Genomic DNA, 17,012 nt, shown 5'->3' with positions numbered 1-17,012 from the left:
CTCTGCGAGATGGTAACATTTTCCTTTTGCAATATCATTTTAGGTCTTTTGAAATATATTCTTTCCTTAACAAGGGACCAAAATATGTCAAAAAACACCACCCTGGAAACTTCATAAACACTGCAGTGCGAAGGACCTGTGCCCAGAACATAGTTTCTCTGCAGGCGTCTTAGAGAAGCTGGATAAACAGCAGGTATGAAAGAACCCATTTGAAAACATTTCAGCATAAGCTATTTTTTGTTTGCCTAATTATAAAAGCAGGAGTGAAGACAACTGAGTGTAGTATTTTAAAGATATTCACCTTAGTCTACAACATCCTTATTTCTTATTCTATAATTAGGTGAACATGCTGGCGCATGCCTGTGATCCTAGCACTCAGGAGGCTGAGGCAGGAGGATCACCACAAGTTCAAGGCCAGCCTGGGCTACATAGTGAGTTCAGGGCCAACTTGAACTACAGAGCAAGACCCTGTCTGAAAAAAAAAAAATAGGTGAACACAATATAGAGTTTATTGTTCTTGTTGCATTTCAGGAAAACACACAATCAACCAGTCCTATTTTTCCATTAGAACAGTGTTTATTATCATGGATCATGTTCCTCATAACAACAATGAAATAACTACGAACTCTGTAATGATGGAGACATAATAAAATTATGGCACCTTGGCACTATAGTGCATAAAATAGGCATCTTCACTCTGTCAATGCTGATTGTTCAAATTATAAACGCTGCCAAAATGAATCTATAAACTGTAAACTACCATAAATTCGATACAGTAAAAACTAGTGGGCTAACTACAGGAGACATTGATTAAATAATTACTGGCTGCTTATTTTAAGGTCTTGAAGACAGAAGCTTGCCTTCATAACCCAGTACCTAGCAGACACTAAATGTTCTTTGACTGGGCCTCTGAATTAATTACTTAATTAATGAAGAACATTATGTGGTTGGCCCAAGGCCTACATTTTTCCAATATGTCCCACATCATCAGAAATCCATATAAGTGAAGATTGCATATATATTTTTTTCTGGTACTGGGGATCAAACTCAGGACCTTACCCTTGCCAGGCAGGCACAGAACCACCGAGCCACATCCCCAGCCATATATTTTTATTAATAAAGCAAAATGTGCCCTATTTATGCTAACACAGAGACACTAAAGCAGCTGAGTCGACCTAAAAGTGCAGTGGCAGGCCTGTTACTGGTCACCAGCCAGGTTTAGTAGGTAAGTGAGAAGGTAGATACATCACAGACTGAATCTTCCACTTGGCCTACACATTCAGGGGACAGCTCCCTGCCGGTGGTGGTGACAGCCAAGAACCAAACTTGGTTTTACTTTAGTTTGCCTTGCTGATAATGTGTCTCAGACTCAGTTTCCTGAAAACGATGGAAACTGCCACATGCCAGGTGAACCTGAGTAGACCCATATTCAGGTCATATAGGTAGAAATTATAGGACAGTTCTGGCATCCTACTGCAGGAATTCCAGAATCCTAAGAATGTTCCATTTCTTTGGTGGATGTAATATTTATGTTAAGTTCAAGTTCAGATGCTCCTCAAGTTACAGTGGAATTAGGTTCCAATAAACCCATTGTCACAAAATACATTTAATACTCTTAACCTACAGAACGTCCTGGCTGACCCTTGCCTACCTAAACATGCTCAGAACACTTACGTTAGCCCGCAGCTGGGCAATGTGACAGTGAAGCTTAAATTTCGACTTGACTGGATAAGAAACTGCTGGAACCAGGCACTGTGGCACACACCTATAATCCCAGCACTCTGGGAGGCCAAAGCAGGAGGATAGAAAGTTCCTGCCCAGTCTGGGCAACTTAGCAACTTATCGAGACCCTGTCTCAAAATAAAAAATAAAATTAAAAAAAAGGATAATGATGTACCTCAACTCTGAAACCCTGGGTTCAATTCCCAGTACTGCAAAAAGGAGAGGAGCCAGGCATGTAGCTCAGTGGCACCGCGCTCACCTGGCAAGTGCAAGGTCATGAGTTCAATTATTCCCAGTGCTGTAAAAAATGAGACCGAGAGCCAGGGATTTAGCTCAGTGGTTTCGCCGCCGGCTGCGCAAGCACAAGGACCGGAGTTGGATCCCCGGTACCAAAAAAAACAAGAGCGAGAGAGAGGAGAGGGAGCTTGCTGGTGCTTTCCCCTTCCCCTTCCCCTGTGTGCTGCTTTCTGGTCCCCATGAAGTAAGCAGCTGTGCTCCACAACATCCATCCGCCATGATGTTCCTGCCTTGGAACTAGATGACCATGGACTGAAACCTCTGAAACCATGAGCCAAATAAACCATTTCTTCCTCTAAGTTGCATACATCAGGCATTTTGTCCTGCAGCAGGAAAGCTGACCAATACAGGCAAAATCATCTAACACAAAGCCTACTTTATAATAAAGGTTTGAATAAAGATTTAGGGAATACTTGTATCAGAAAAAGAAACCCACTGGTGACACTGTACACTCTAGGATATCTTTTGCTTATGCCATGATTGCTTGGCTGACTGGGAGCTGCCACTGGCTGCCTGGTGTAAGGGTGTTGAGTCATACTGCATATCGCTAGCCAAAAAAAAGATGGAAATTCAAAATCCAGTTTATGCTGAATTTTACATCTTATACACACCATTCTAAAGCCAAAAGATTGCAAGTTGAACCATTGGAGGTCAGTGACCGGTCATAATTCTTCAGGAAACTGAACCACCCTACTGAGATCCATCAGAGTTTATCATTTATGCCTGCATAATAATTACCCTCAAAACTGAACAGCTTAAAACAAAGTGAGCCTGGTGTGGTGGAACATGCTTGTGGTCCCAGCACTCTGGGAGGCTGAGGCAGGAAGATCATAAGTTAAAGTTCACCCTGGGCAACTTAGCAAGTTAGTGAGACCTTGTCTCAAAAAATTAAAAAAGGGCTGGGGATGTAGTGCAGTGCAAAGGCCCAGGGTTCAATTCCCAGTACTACACACCCAAAAAGGAAAAAGAAAGAAGAAAGAAAGAAAGAAAGAAAGAAAGAAAGAAAGAAAGAAAGAAAGAAAGAGCCAATCCTCAAAAAGGTACTTTGATAGGTTCATGATTTGATTACAATCAATGGATTGGAGATAGAGAAAACATGGCATTATATTTATTTCAAAATTAAGTAAACATCCTAGAATGCACCTGTTAACCTAAATGAGTTAAGTTATTTGTTTACCATAAAACCCTACTTCTTCCATTTTTCTCTGCAAGGCCACTGTGGCCTCTGTGACCTCCTGGGGCCAACTCAGCTCGCACAGAAGTCCCTCTCTCGTGTTGTCACATGCGCGTTCCCTGCTGGACAGCGGCATGACCCTTTATTAGACCATGGGCCTCAGGCACTAAGGGTCCTTGGTCGGGATGTCTCTGAAGGCAGCAACCAAGGCTCAGTTGATTGCAGCTGCCTCAGGACCACCTGGTGCAGCATCTGCACTTCCCAGCCCAGTCAGGCAGTTGCGGCAGGGTTGTATCCTCATGGCTGTCAGACCCCGGACTCCATCCCCTGTGACTGTCAGCTGGGGGCCTCTGCTTTCTGCCCTGTGAGCCTCTCCATAGACCACTTCCAGCCTGGTGGTGGCTTCCATCAGTGTGAGCAAATGAGAGGAAAAAGAAGTCACAGTAATTCATCTCAGACAGGACATCTGCGTCACCTGGGAGTCAGGCTCACTGAGAAGTGGCCTCCCACACTCAGGGTGCATCCCGTCAGCAGCCCTAGAGGGACAAAGCCCGTGTGACCTCTGCTTTCCTCTTCATCCCTGGGACATGGGGCTGCTCCAGTCCTGCAGGAAGGAAAGCGACTGCACGTGGGAAGAGCCACTTGTTTGCTTCCTCAGCTGAGCAGGTCCTCAGTGACCCTGGATGGCACCAACGACAGGGAGGTGCACATCTGCCTCTTGGTACAGCAGCTCAGCAGCAGCCACTGGACAGCAGTGGCTCAGGCCCTGGGCTCCTGCCTGCCAAACCAGACCCAGTTCAATACGTTTCTCATCAGCGGCAACTTGAAGGAAAAGGAAGCCCTTTGAACCAATCAGAACAGCCAATCTCTACTGACCTAACTAGGAACTTAGCAACTGAATAGTCCGGATAAGACAGCTCTGTAACTGTACTCAGTCTTTTCCCTTTTCTGTTTCCTCGTTCATCTTATAAAAGCCTGCTCTTAAGAACTGCAGAACCCAGAACTTGAACCACAGTGGGTGCTGCCTGATTCATGATTGGTGTTCGCACAAATAAACTCAAGCCTTTAACACACCTGGTTTGATGTTTAACACTCTTGGCAGCCAGTTCAGTGGCCTTCTAGTCTTCAGACGGTGCCTCACCACCCCTGCCTGATCTTGCACAGCCCTAGGGGCCCGGGGCTCCTACAGAAGATGCAGGTGCAGACCCTGAAGTCCCTTCGGTCTGCTGTCCTTGTCGCTCCATCTCATGCTGTGCACTGGGGTAAGACAGAGCGTTCCAACTGGACATTCCCTAGGTGCCCCAAAGGACTTCCCCCTCTCTCTCCCCCCACTTTCCCCTTACCTCCATTGATAAATACAGATAGACAGGAACATCCTCCACTATATAGGACATGTATGAAGAAGGAAAGCCTGGATGCTCTGCTCCCAAGACCAAACCAGGACAAGGACATCCACTCTCAGCACCACTTCTGTGCAGCACTGTCCTGGACATTCTGGCCAATGCAGTTGGGCAAGAAAAAGAAAGAAAAGAATCCATGTTTAAAAGAGAATTAATCTCTATTCACAAATTACAAGATCATTCAGGTAGCAAGTCTGATGGAATCTACAAAAGACCAACATCTAATAAGTGAATTTAGCATGGTTGCAGGATACAAGATCAATGTGCAAATGTCAATTGTAACTCTGTAAACAAGCAGCAATCAGAAATTGAAATTAAAATACCATTCACAGTAACAATACTGTTTGCCAACAAAATATAGGAAATACAATGGCACCTCACTTCACGAACTTAATTTGTTTCATAATTCTGGTCTTGAACTGAACCGATCATGAACAGAATCAAACTTTTCTGTAAGGTTTAAAAGATTTAATGTCACCCAATGTGGAGTTTGCAAATGGAAGCAAAATTACACAGACCACTTTTGTTTGCAAACCAAGTTGTTTGTGGAAGGAAGGTTCGTGAGCTGAGATATTACTGTACTCAAGGATAAATTTGACAAAAGTTGTAAAGGACTAATACACTGAAAACTGCAAACATTTTCTGCATCCCAAAGGCTTAAGAATTAGCCAGTGTGCTGTGTGCAGTTTGGCAAATGAGTGAGAAAAGCAGTGACCCTGGAACTGGAAAGCGAGGACAGCCCCTTAGCCTTTGTGCCACCCCAGCCTCTGCCCTCTGGGCCAAGGATCCACCAATGTGTACACTGTTTGCACAACTTACCTGTGCTAGTTGTCAGTATTAAGCATAATGCTGAATTGCTAATAAGAGGGCTTCGGCTAGAACAATTACTGGCAGGAGGTGATGAGCTGTGTAATGTATTTCATAGCACGGGGGAGGCTGGAGAGTTGGGAAGATGTATTGGAAGCTGTGCAAACTCCCAATCACCTGACCAAGGATACGGTCCAGGATAACAAAAGACGAGGCAAGATCTTCATTGCGTCAGTGGGCCTAGCATGGTCAAGCTGTTATCAGGCTGAGACGCTGTCTCCTGGAGCTGGCCACTGTTTATTGAACTCCGCTACTTGGAGGGGTGAGGGGCGGTGCCAGGAACAGCTCAGAGGGCAGCACTGATGCGAGCAGGGTCCTAGCAACAAGGGCACAAGACATTCTAGCAGGAGCAGCTCACTGATTAATGGGAAATCTGTTTCTTCCCGTGGATGAACTTCTGCCTCTGTAGTTTTCTGTGCGAGCCATGCTGCCCTTAGCCGCACTGTTGTCTTGCCATCCAAGACGTCACAGGGTCACGAATCATGGAGACCTCTGCTGTGACCAGTGGTGTGGGGAGGTGCTCCTGTCCCTCACACCAACTGCTGGCTCTTCAGGCAGCCACTGTGGGCTAATAGGACATTCAGACTTTTAATATGAAAAGCCAACTTGTGAATTTGTAGATTGCTCAGGGTGATCTCCATCCCAGATGCAGCCAGAAACCAATTGAGGGAAATCAAGTCTCCCAGTGGACAGACAGAGAGTAGACCCTGTTGGGAAGGGTCTGATACAACTAATTCTTCTTTTCCTTTCTTGGTAAAATAAGAGAATTGAGAATTAAATGAAAAAATAACCCTCTACAATCCACCAGCTGGAGATGGGTTTGCTTCAATCTGCTATGGAAGCAGGCTACCATGAAAGAGACTTTAGTGTGCTCTAACACAGCAGCATCATGAAGAGATGCCAAACCCTCTGCTTTTTAACTAATTTTATTAAGAATATGTATTTGTGCTCTTTCTCTCTCACTCTCTCACTCTCACTCTCACTCTTGCTCTTCTGTCTTGCTACTTAGTTCAGCCTGGCCTTGAACTCACTATGCAGCCCAGGCTGGCCTCAAACTCCAACCTATCCTCCTGTCTCAGCTTCCTGGGTGCTGGGATTACAGTATGTGCCACCATGCCTGCCTTGGGATCCTTCTTGTATGTGACTTCCTGTTCCTTCTATTTTAAATTCCCACTTCAGACAGCTAAGAGGGCTTATGGAAAGTACCAGAAGTTGGTGTCCTTCGGAATCTATTTCTAAATTATCAAGGACAAGGGCTCTGCTGTTTAGCTGTCTTGAGCTATCTCAGAGATACAAAGAGTGATCAAAATACATGGCAAATGTTTAAATTTTTTTAATTTTTATTACATCAAAAGGCACATTGCCTTGTATCCCCCTCAAAATATTCTCCCTTGCTTCAAACACACACATTCTATCATTCTTAGCACTTTTTTTTTTTTTGTACCAGGGATCGAACACAGGACCTTGTGCTTGCAAGGCAGGCGTGGTGTCACTGAACTAAATCCCTGGCCCATTCTTGTCACTTTCTACACAGTTCCTGAAGTCCTCTTTCCTGGATGTCTTTATGAGGTGTGATAAAAAATAAAGTGAATCCTGCTGCTGAGCACCATTTCACAGAAAGGCAGCTCGTAAAAACATGATGCTGTGTCCTCATCCACCTTATTCACCGGACCTGGTGCCATGTGACTTCCGGCTCTTCCCCAAAGTCAAAATGACCATGACAGGGAAACGTTTTGAATCTATTCAGGACATTGAGGCAGCCAGGACAGCGCAACTACAGACACTTGGGCAAAAGGACTCCAGAGATGCTGCAGGAAGTGGCAAGGACGGCCGGGGATGTTGGAAGTGTAAATGGGAGGGTTTTGAAGGGGATTCATGACAATGTGTCTTTTACTGTAATCAATTTTTAAAATTTTTACCACTCACTGTATTTATCAATGACACCATATAACTGTCCTATGAAACTTTGGGGTTCAAGGGATGTATCTACCAGCCAGTTATCATGCTCTCTACCAAGACACCCTCAGATCAAATGAGAAGCCAAGTCGACAACTGCAGACCCAGCAGGTCACCTATAGGAGAGTCTGTGTGGAACAAACAGAAAAGACATTGTCATTTAGTCTTGCTCACCACACTGATTATGTAGTTTAGCCAGTACTTAATACTACTGTCTAAGCCCAATATCAAGAAATCGCTTTTAAATAAAGTAGAAGTAAAATACAGCATTTTTTCACTGAGTTTAAGATCCTAGGGAGAAAAAACTGGGGAGTTGTTTTAGCCAATGGGACTATGAAGCAGCCAGTGAGAGCTGCTTTGAGGACTAATTCGAGCTAAAACATTCCTGATTTACAAATAACTGTTGTATTTAAATTGCTTTAAATTGTACTTAACTTGAAGCAAATGAATTAAAGAAGTAGGAGGCTGCATGGGTCTTAATTAAGTTAGATTTTCAGGCAGGCTTTGGTTTCAAGAACCGTCAATTATGTGCTATCCTATGTTCCTGATTAGAAACTGGGATCACACCATCGAATTTTATTTTCATTTTAGCTGCTAAACATATTTCTTTGAAGTCCACTTTGCTATGACTCAGCCCCCAAATACAACTTTGATTTTTCACCTTGATATTTAAATCTATAATATTAGACAAAAGCTTTGTTTTGATTTTTGCAAACCTAATATTTATAAAAGTTTGGTTTTAGTGTGGCTGAAAGTATGGCCATTTATTTTTTTCTTTTTGGTACCGGGGATGGAACTCGGGTCCTTGAACTTGCAAGGCAGGCAGCGGCACCACTGAGCTAAATCCCCGGCCCCTTGGTCATTTATTTCTTAAAGAAATGTCATTTTCCATGTGGCAGATTTCCTTCACGGAAGATGAGCTGCGCAGGAACATCCGCATTATGCTCAGAATCACTCCTCGGTCAACTAGTGATATATAATCAACAGGAACCCATTATCTCTTTTGGTTTTAGAATACTAGCTCTTTAAAACTAGATCACTTATATTGTATTCTGTGTCTGACCTCAAAAGTATGTGATTTCATCCTTAGGAAATGAAAGTGCACATCTCCAAATATATACATGGAGTCAAAATATCCCAAGGAACAATAGGCCTTTAGAAATGAAAATGTAATTCGCTAATTCATACATTGTTGCAGTGTTGCAGTTCAATATAATTTTTCCTTGAGATAGGGTCTCCCTATGTAGCCCAGGCTGGCCTTGGACTCACAGTGATCCTCCTGCCTCAGCCTTCCAAGAGCTAGGATCACTGGTGTGTACCTGTTTTTTTAACTTGCTTTTACCAAAGTTTGGTCTCAGAGGTCTTATATTTCATGTAGAAATAATATGAAAACCAAACTGAAATTCTTCCAGAAAATGCTTCAAGATAATGTGTGGTTTCACCTTCCTAATTCTCTGTTATAGTTAAAGAAAATTTAAACAGCAAAGGTTCGTCGTAATGTCAGGAGCTGGAAACTCAAAAATACTTTCACAGTAGAAAACAGGGCAATGGATCTTTTGCATTTGGGAAGGGGCCCAAGAGATGACGGAGAGGAGCGAGGAGAGGAAAGGGGAGGTAAAAAGAAAGAAGCTGCGTTAAGTGCGTGCAGCAACTCCCCACAGCAATGCGATCATTATGTCCTGTAAACATGAACTAAACATTTTTTTAAAGTAAACATGAACTCCTTTAAAAATACTTTTTGGGGAGTTTTTTGTTGGGTTGGTTGGGGGTTTTATTGGGAGGACTTGTTTGGTTGATTGGTTGGTTGGCTGGTTTGAGACAAGGTCTTGCTATGTGGTGCAGGCTGGCCTTGAACTCACTGTGTACCCCAGGCAGTCCTCCTGCCTCAGCCTCCTGAGGGCTGGGATCAGAGGCGTGCGCCACCACACCTAGCTAAAAATACTTCTCTTTCATTAGGTTCCTTGCTATGTCCCTGGCTGATACAACAAAACCCCACACGGATGAGCCCTTCCCCGCCGTGGTCCTGGAGACTGACGGCCAGCCCACCAGCAGCAGGCCGTCCAGCGGCAGCATGGACCTCAGCCAGTCCCAGTGCTCCTGCGGGAGCCTGCACTCTAACTGCGACTACTCAGAGGACTTCATCTCCCTGTGCTTCGACCCAGCCACCAACAGGAACTGTGTGGAGCAGCCGGAGGTGAAAGAGAAGAAAAAGTACACTGCGCCCAAACTCGCCCAGCCTAAGGGTAAGAAGCAAAATGTCCCAGCCGAAGCGCAATTCCTCAGACCATGAGGCTGTTATTTAATTTGAGGCGGTCTGTGTTTGGCTTTACTGATCTTCCACATTGCAGATGAGTATTGTAAGTGAACTTGCATTGGGGGAATTAGGAGACAGAGAATTGAAGACAAATACAAAATAACAGGGAGACTTGCAGTGGAGAGGCAGGTCCTCGCAGGGCCCCTTTGCAGTGAGCAGGTGGCTGCCTCACAGGGTGGCCAGGGCCTGGAGCCCGCTGGCCTCTTGCCTCTCATCTCAGCTGAGGAACCCGGACTTGAGGTGCTGGTGAAACTCGAATGCCTGCCTCGACTGCCCACGGGGATGGTCTTCCAGTCCAGGGAGGCACGAGGCCGAGAGGGTTCAAAAGGCTGTCGGTGATGTTGCTTCCTTGTGGATCATTCAGAAGTCCCCAACTCTGCAGCTCCACCATCCAGAGCGGCCTCTGCCCCAGACGCCCCAACTGCCCTCCCGCTCCCACCCAGCCGGAGCCCTCTCCAGCCCGGCAGCAGCTGGAACTTGTGGAGAGCCTGCTCTCTTAGGGCCGACCCCTGGCACATTACCCAGTGGCTTTGTCCCTGTGCCAGGCGCCCCGGGGCCCTCTGTGTCTCTGCATGCCACTGCAGGGACATCTAGACTCCATTCCCCTGCTCCTCACCTACGGGGCAGGCTTCTTCTAGGACAAGGAAGTGTCTGTGACCCCATGACATTTTATATATTTTTTATTTACTTCATATTATTTGGTTTTTGGGGTTTGGTTTTGTTTTTTTTGAGACAGGGTCTCACTATTAGCCCAGGCTGCCCTTGAACTCGCAGCAATCCTCCTGCCTTAGCCTCCCAAGTGCTGGGATTACAGACATGCACAACCACACCCAGCATTTTTTTTTTTTTTATTTCTGTTTCTATGCATTTGTGAACTTTTCCAGAAGGAAAGGCCCATAACTGTTGCCAGATTCTCAAAAGGTTAAAAGCTCCTTTTCCAGGGAGGAGGGAGTGGGCCCCAACCCACTAGCACAGTCTCAGGCAGAGGATGACAGCGCACTGCCCTGACCCCGTTAGAGAGGTCTGCGGTGTGTGGAAGAGGCTGCCGCAGCACAGCAGCATCACGGCCAGGCCCCGAGGTCACACGATCCCTGTCAACAGCTGAAATTCACAACTCTGAAAACCCAGCCTCTGCAGCCAAAACTGACTCAGGGGAACCTGATTTGAAATGGCATGAGACTGATCTTCATTTATTTTACTTAGTGTGAATAGCTACTTTTTCACCACAAAAAGGTTTTTTGATTAAAGGGTGCTGTCTTAGTTCCAGCGCCTGTCTTGCAAGCTCAAGGTCCCGAGTTCGATCCCTGGTACCAAAAAAAAATGTATAGGGCCAGGGATTTACCTCAGTGGTTCCACCTGCCTCACAGCACAAGGTCCCGAGTTTGATCCCTGGTACCAAAAAAAAAAAAGGGTGCTGTCTTAGACCGTACTAGGAAAACTATGGAACACACACACACACACACACACACACACACACTATATATATATATATAAAAACAAGAGGCTAAGGCAGGAGGATTTCTTGAGCCCAGGAACTCAAGACCAGCCTGGGCCACATAGCAAGATCTCTCTGTCTCTCTGTCTCTCTCTCAAAAAAAAGTCTAGAACCACCTGGCCCAAGGATATACAGGTCTATAAACCACATTTTACATCAATTTAAGCTTTCATGAGACTATTGAAGACGGCAATTAGCATTTATAAAACTCTCTACAAGAAACGAACTGCATTTTGAGCTCTGAGTGCCTTATAATTTAGCTTTTTAAAATTGATTCCTGATTTATTTTTTCTGCAAATACCTACTGAGCCCCTTATGCAAGATACCTGTTCGTAAACCAAGAGCAACCCGTTAACAACCAAGAGCAACCCGGGGTCACTTACCACAGACTAGACTCCATCAGAGTGAGTGCCTGGCGGCTCTCGGGTCTCCTTCTCAGAAATCATTTTCAGTAAGTCCTATGCGCATGGTAACCCAGCTCTCGTGCCCCTGAGGCCCCTGCCCAGCCTGTGACAAACTGGAGACACAGATGAGTTTTCAGCTTTGTCCCTGAATGCTAAGCGCTTCCTCACTGGTTTCTTTCACTCTTCCCTTCCCATGCAGTTGTGCCTGCTGAAGTCACCTGCCCACTCTAGGGAGATATCGCTCTGCCCAAAGCCCAGAGGCTCCGTCCCTAGCCGGAGCGGCGCTCTCTCTTCAAGGGACCTTCCGTTTCCGCTTGGCTCTCCCGCATGTTAACTCCTGGGGATGGTGACACTGGGTTAGAACGGCCAGGGTGGAGCCAGGGTCCACCAGAGAACAGGAACCGCAGAGATTGCTTTCAATCCCATCTTAGAAAACTAACAAAAGCAAATTTTATGGCAGCAAAACTTTTCATAGAGAAAGAGCAAGAGAATGAAACGAGGATTTCGTGTGGTGGGGTTTTTGGTTTAGTCAAATTCTACAGATTTACTTAAATCCCAGTAGAGAGCAAGTAACATATTTCTGGAGTTTGCTTTTCGAGCGTTGTTTCCGTCTTTTGTAGAAAATGTACTTCCAGGGCTGGGGATTTAGCTCAGTGGTTCATCCGCCTGCCTCACAAGTGCAACGCCCCAAGTTCGATCCCCGATACCAAAAAAAAAAGAAAGAAAAGGTACTTACAGAATTTTTTCACCTACATACTCTGTGGATTAGAAAATTGCTTCCTTTGATGTGTTTTCTTTGTCAAGGCAATGCCAGCACAAATGAGTGTCATTCAGAACTTCGGCTGAGGGCCAGGGATTTAGCTCAGTGGTTCTGCTGCCTGCCTCGAAAGCGCAAGGTCCTGAGTTCAATCCCAAGTACCAAAAAAAGAACTTCAGCTGGCTCCGTTCAGTCTCTTGGGACCCGTTTTGCCCTGCTGTCCTTGGCCAGGTAGAGGTGGAAGCCCTTAGGTGATGTGGCAGCACCACCTTCTCTGACAGGGGACACGGACACTGCAGGGGACACACTGGGACAGGCCTTTCCTCTCAACCTCTTCCTTCCTCTAGTCCTTGGAGGAAGTGGGTGCATGGAGGAAGTGGGTCCACAGAGGAAGTGGGTCCACAGAGGAAGTGGGTCTATGGAGGAAGTGGGTCCACAGAGGAAGTGGGTCTATGGAGGAAGTGGGTCTATGGAGGAAGTGGGTCCACGGAGGAAGTGGGACTATGGAGGAAGTGGGTCCATGGAGGAAGTAGATCCATGGAGGAAGTGGGACCATGGAGGAAGTGGGTCCATGGAGGAAGTGGGTCCACAGAGGAAGTGGGTCCACAGAGGAAGTGGGTCTATGGAGGAAGTGGGTCCACAGAGGAAGTGGGTCTATGGAGGAAGTGGGTCTATGGAAGAAGTAGATCCATGGAGGAAGTGGGACTATGGAGGAAGTGGGTCCATGGAGGAAGTAGATCCATGGAGGAAGTGGGACCATGGAGGAAGTGGGTCCATGGAGGAAGTAGATCCATGGAGGAAGTGGGACCATGGAGGAAGTGGGTCCATGGAGGAAGTAGATCCATGGAGGAAGTGGGACTATGGAGGAAGTGGGTCCATGGAGGAAGTGGGACCATGGAGGAAGTGGGTCCATGGAGGAAGTGGGTCCACAGAGGAAGTGGGTCCACAGAGGAAGTGGGTCTATGGAGGAAGTGGGTCTATGGAAGAAGTAGATCCATGGAGGAAGTGGGACCATGGAGGAAGTGGGTCCATGGAGGAAGTAGATCCATGGAGGAAGTGGGACCATGGAGGAAGTGGGTCCATGGAGGAAGTAGATCCATGGAGGAAGTGGGACTATGGAGGAAGTGGGTCCATGGAGGAAGTAGATCCATGGAGGAAGTGGGACCATGGAGGAAGTGGGTCCATGGAGGAAGTGGGTCCACAGAGGAAGTGGGTCCACAGAGGAAGTGGGTCTATGGAGGAAGTGGGTCTATGGAAGAAGTAGATCCATGGAGGAAGTGGGACTATGGAGGAAGTGGGTCCATGGAGGAAGTAGATCCATGGAGGAAGTGGGACCATGGAGGAAGTAGATCCATGGAGGAAGTGGGACCATGGAGGAAGTGGGTCCATGGAGGAAGTAGATCCATGGAGGAAGTGGGACCATGGAGGAAGTGGGTCCATGGAGGAAGTGGGTCCACAGAGGAAGTAGATCCATGGAGGAAGTGGGACTATGGAGGAAGTGGGTGCATGGAGGAAGTAAATCCATGGAAGAAGTGGGTCCATGGAGGAAGTAGATCCACGGAGGAAGTGGGACCATGGAAGAAGTGGGTCCACAGAGAAAGTAGATCCATGGAGGAAGTGGGTCCACAGAGGAAGCAGGACCACAGGAAATGGCCCACTCTTGTAAGAGGAAAGAAAGTGCAGACCAGAAGAGAGGGAAGCACCTGGCCAACAGCCAAGAGGGGAGCACGGCTCAGGATGCGCAAGGTAGGGATGGAGAAAGGAGGGGCAGTGGGGCCACAGTGACAAAGAGGCCAGGAAGGAAGGTAGAAGGAAAGGGCTGGGGCCCAGAAGAGCACAGGAGGCAACAGAGGCGGGACCAGGCTGGGCTGAACCTGAGAAGGAAGCTTCGAGCCACCTAGCTGGGGGTGAACCAAATGCGAAGCACACATTTCCTTTATAAGGACTGTGGCCAACCATATACGTTCGCGGTGGATTAATCTGAGCAAGTGTTTTAGCTCAGTGGGTTAAGAATTAGGTATTCAAGGGCTGGGGATTTAGCTCAGTGGTTCCAGTGCCTGCCTGGCAACCACAAGGTCCCAAGTTCAATCCCCAGTACCCCACCCACACACACAAAAAAAGAATTAGGTATTTAAGCATAGTTTTTTGTTTTTAGGGTTTTTTTGTTTGTTGGTTTGTACCGGGGATCAAACTCAGGACCTTGTGCTTGCCAGGCAGGCACAGTGTCACTGAGCTAAATCCCCAGCCCACACATAGTTTAATCATTCAGCTAAATCTGCCTTATTGAGTGAAATGGGACAGAGACCATAAATTACTTATATACCATTGCTGTTGCATGTAGTTAAGGGTAATGATATGAAATCATTAAGGACTGACCCTAGCCCTTACCTTCCTATTACACAGCACTGTATGCATGACGTGGGCAGCACGAACTTGTCGCACACCCCCAGTACAAGTGGCATATTTACCTTTCTGCAGCCAGTACATCCACTTATCTCCTCCCACCCCCCACTAAGGCTGGCGAGAAATTCAGTCTCAGATGCGTTTGGGGCAGGGGTTACATAAGACCCCTGGGGAAAGACCTCTGACCCTCTGTGCACACCTCACCTCCTGGGGCCAAAGGGTTTTGTCCCCAGGCACTCTTTCCTGCTGCCCCTGCGGTCCTGTCACCTGCGCAGGGTGACACAGGTCTCTACTGCCCTTAGAATCCACCAGGTATCGTCCTTCTAATCTCAGAGCCAGGCCATCCACGGAGGAAAACACTGCAAGGTGCTAGGCTCGGTTCAGTCATCCTGGCCCTGGCTTGGGATGAGCCAGCCCCTGTCCTCCTTGTCTTAGTCCAGCCTGGTCCACACTGCCTGGATCTGGACTTCCCGAGTGGTACCCAAGGTCCTAACACATCTGGCCTCAATGCAGCCAGAGCCGCCTTCCGGTAGGGTCCCAAAAGGCATGGCGTCATCACTGAGGTGCTGCTGATACTGATTGCTGTAGAATCTGGGTGGCCCATGGTGGTCATGATGCACTGCTTTATCCCGAATGTGCTCTAGCTTTCCGTGGGCTCACTGTCTCCACCATAGGCAGAACTGCCTTTCCACCACGTGGACCAAACACGCTGAGCTACATCGTGGACGATGTGGCCACAGTGGGTCAGTCGTTGAAGGTCAGGGCTCCAGTGACACCAGGCACAGAGAATGCTCCTCTCTGCAGAATGAGAACCAGGCTATAGATTTCAGAATCCAGTTTCAATCTGCCTTGATCAAAACCTAGATACAGTAACATGTACCCATGCCCCTACATGTCTCTGCATGCAAAGATGCACACACGTGTACATCACACTAACGCATGCAGACCCTGGGCTCGGTCTCAGCATCTCCTTGCCGTGTGCCTGAACAGTGGTGTCTTTAAGGATCAGTGTAACTTAAAATGAGACAAATAGCACAGTGATGTTACACATACCTTTAAAACTCAGATTCAATTATAAAAACTTGGTGCTGAGTATATTTTTCAGGTATTTTTTGTTTAAAATACATTAGCACACATCAACAACTAGTCTCTGAAGTAACAAAGAAACAAATTGGTTATGTTGGATTTATGGATGTGGAACATATATATTCATATACATATTTTAAACAGTTTAATGGCTTTCTAAGGGTCATTTTTAATATGAGATCTTCATGCTGGGTTCTCATGCCCCACTTTGTTGAAAGAACTACATCAGATATTGGATACAAAGCATCTAGTCCAATGCCTGACCTATGAGAAGCCCTGTCCATGTTAGCAATTGCAGTATCGCGGTTTTTAGTATCATTTTATAATAGAATCCTAAGTGCAAGTCAGAGAGTTGGTTTTCAGTGTATCCTGGGTCACTTCGTAGCTATGTAACCTTGGACAAATGACTTTAAATCTCCCACTATCAAACAGACCACAAGTGACCTTGAAGACCTGGATTAGGGAGATACCTGTGCGTGAAGTACCCAGCCCAGAGCATGGTGCTCATATAGCATCTGTTCCTTCCCCTCCTAGTTACACTGAATGTTCATGGGTGCGTGTGTGTGTGTGCGCATCTGTCTGTGTTACTAGTAATCGCCGGCTCTCTGCTTGCACAGGTCAGAAGGAAATCTCCGTTGGAAAAAAGCACCCCTGGAATGCGCCAGGCCTCCACTCCCAGCTCAGTCTGCTAGCGCACCACCGGAGAGACCCCACGGCCCACCGGATCCTCTCCGCGCGGCTCCACAAGATTAAAGAGCTGAAAAACGAACTGGCCGACATCCATCGTAAACTGGAGTCCATCATCACAGAAAACCAATTTTTGAAACAACTTCAGTTTAGGCACTTGAAAGCGATAGGAAAATACGAGAACTCGCAAAGCAACTTACCTCAAGTTATGATTAAACATCAGAATGAAGTGAAAAATTTAAGGCAGCTACTTAGGAAATCCCAGGAGAAGGAAAGATCTGTCTCTAGGAAACTCAGGGAAACCGACAGCGAGTTGCTGAAGACCAGGGATGCCCTGCAGGCACTGCAGAAACTCTCCGAGGACAAGAACCTTGCAGAAAGGGAAGAACTGACCCATAAATTGTCTGCTCTGGCAGCAAAAATGGAGGCGAATGACAAGAAAATACAGGT

General features: G+C 46.7%; 1 protein-coding gene across 10 annotated transcripts in view; it reads left to right on the top strand.

The window, feature by feature from the left end:
- Nucleotides 1-17,012, top strand: part of Lca5l (lebercilin LCA5 like) — a 40,925-nt gene that overhangs the window by 7,588 nt on the left and 16,325 nt on the right. For all 10 annotated transcript variants that reach the window (XM_021256230.2, XM_021256238.2, XM_021256232.2 and 7 more), the window contains 3 exons: nt 44-193; nt 9,373-9,659; nt 16,493-17,010. In XM_021256230.2, coding sequence (XP_021111889.1) covers nt 9,383-9,659; nt 16,493-17,010 — 795 coding nt within the window. In that variant the 5' untranslated portion in view covers nt 44-193; nt 9,373-9,382. The remainder of the gene's footprint in view (nt 1-43; nt 194-9,372; nt 9,660-16,492; nt 17,011-17,012) is intronic.

This window comes from Heterocephalus glaber, unplaced genomic scaffold (genome assembly GCF_053883595.1).
Source record: "Heterocephalus glaber isolate CG9 unplaced genomic scaffold, H.glaber_assembly_v1.0 deba00000122, whole genome shotgun sequence".
Classification (NCBI taxonomy): domain Eukaryota; kingdom Metazoa; phylum Chordata; class Mammalia; order Rodentia; family Bathyergidae; genus Heterocephalus; species Heterocephalus glaber.
The sequence above is the reverse complement of the archived record's forward strand: the minus strand, read 5'-3'. Positions and strand labels throughout refer to the sequence as shown.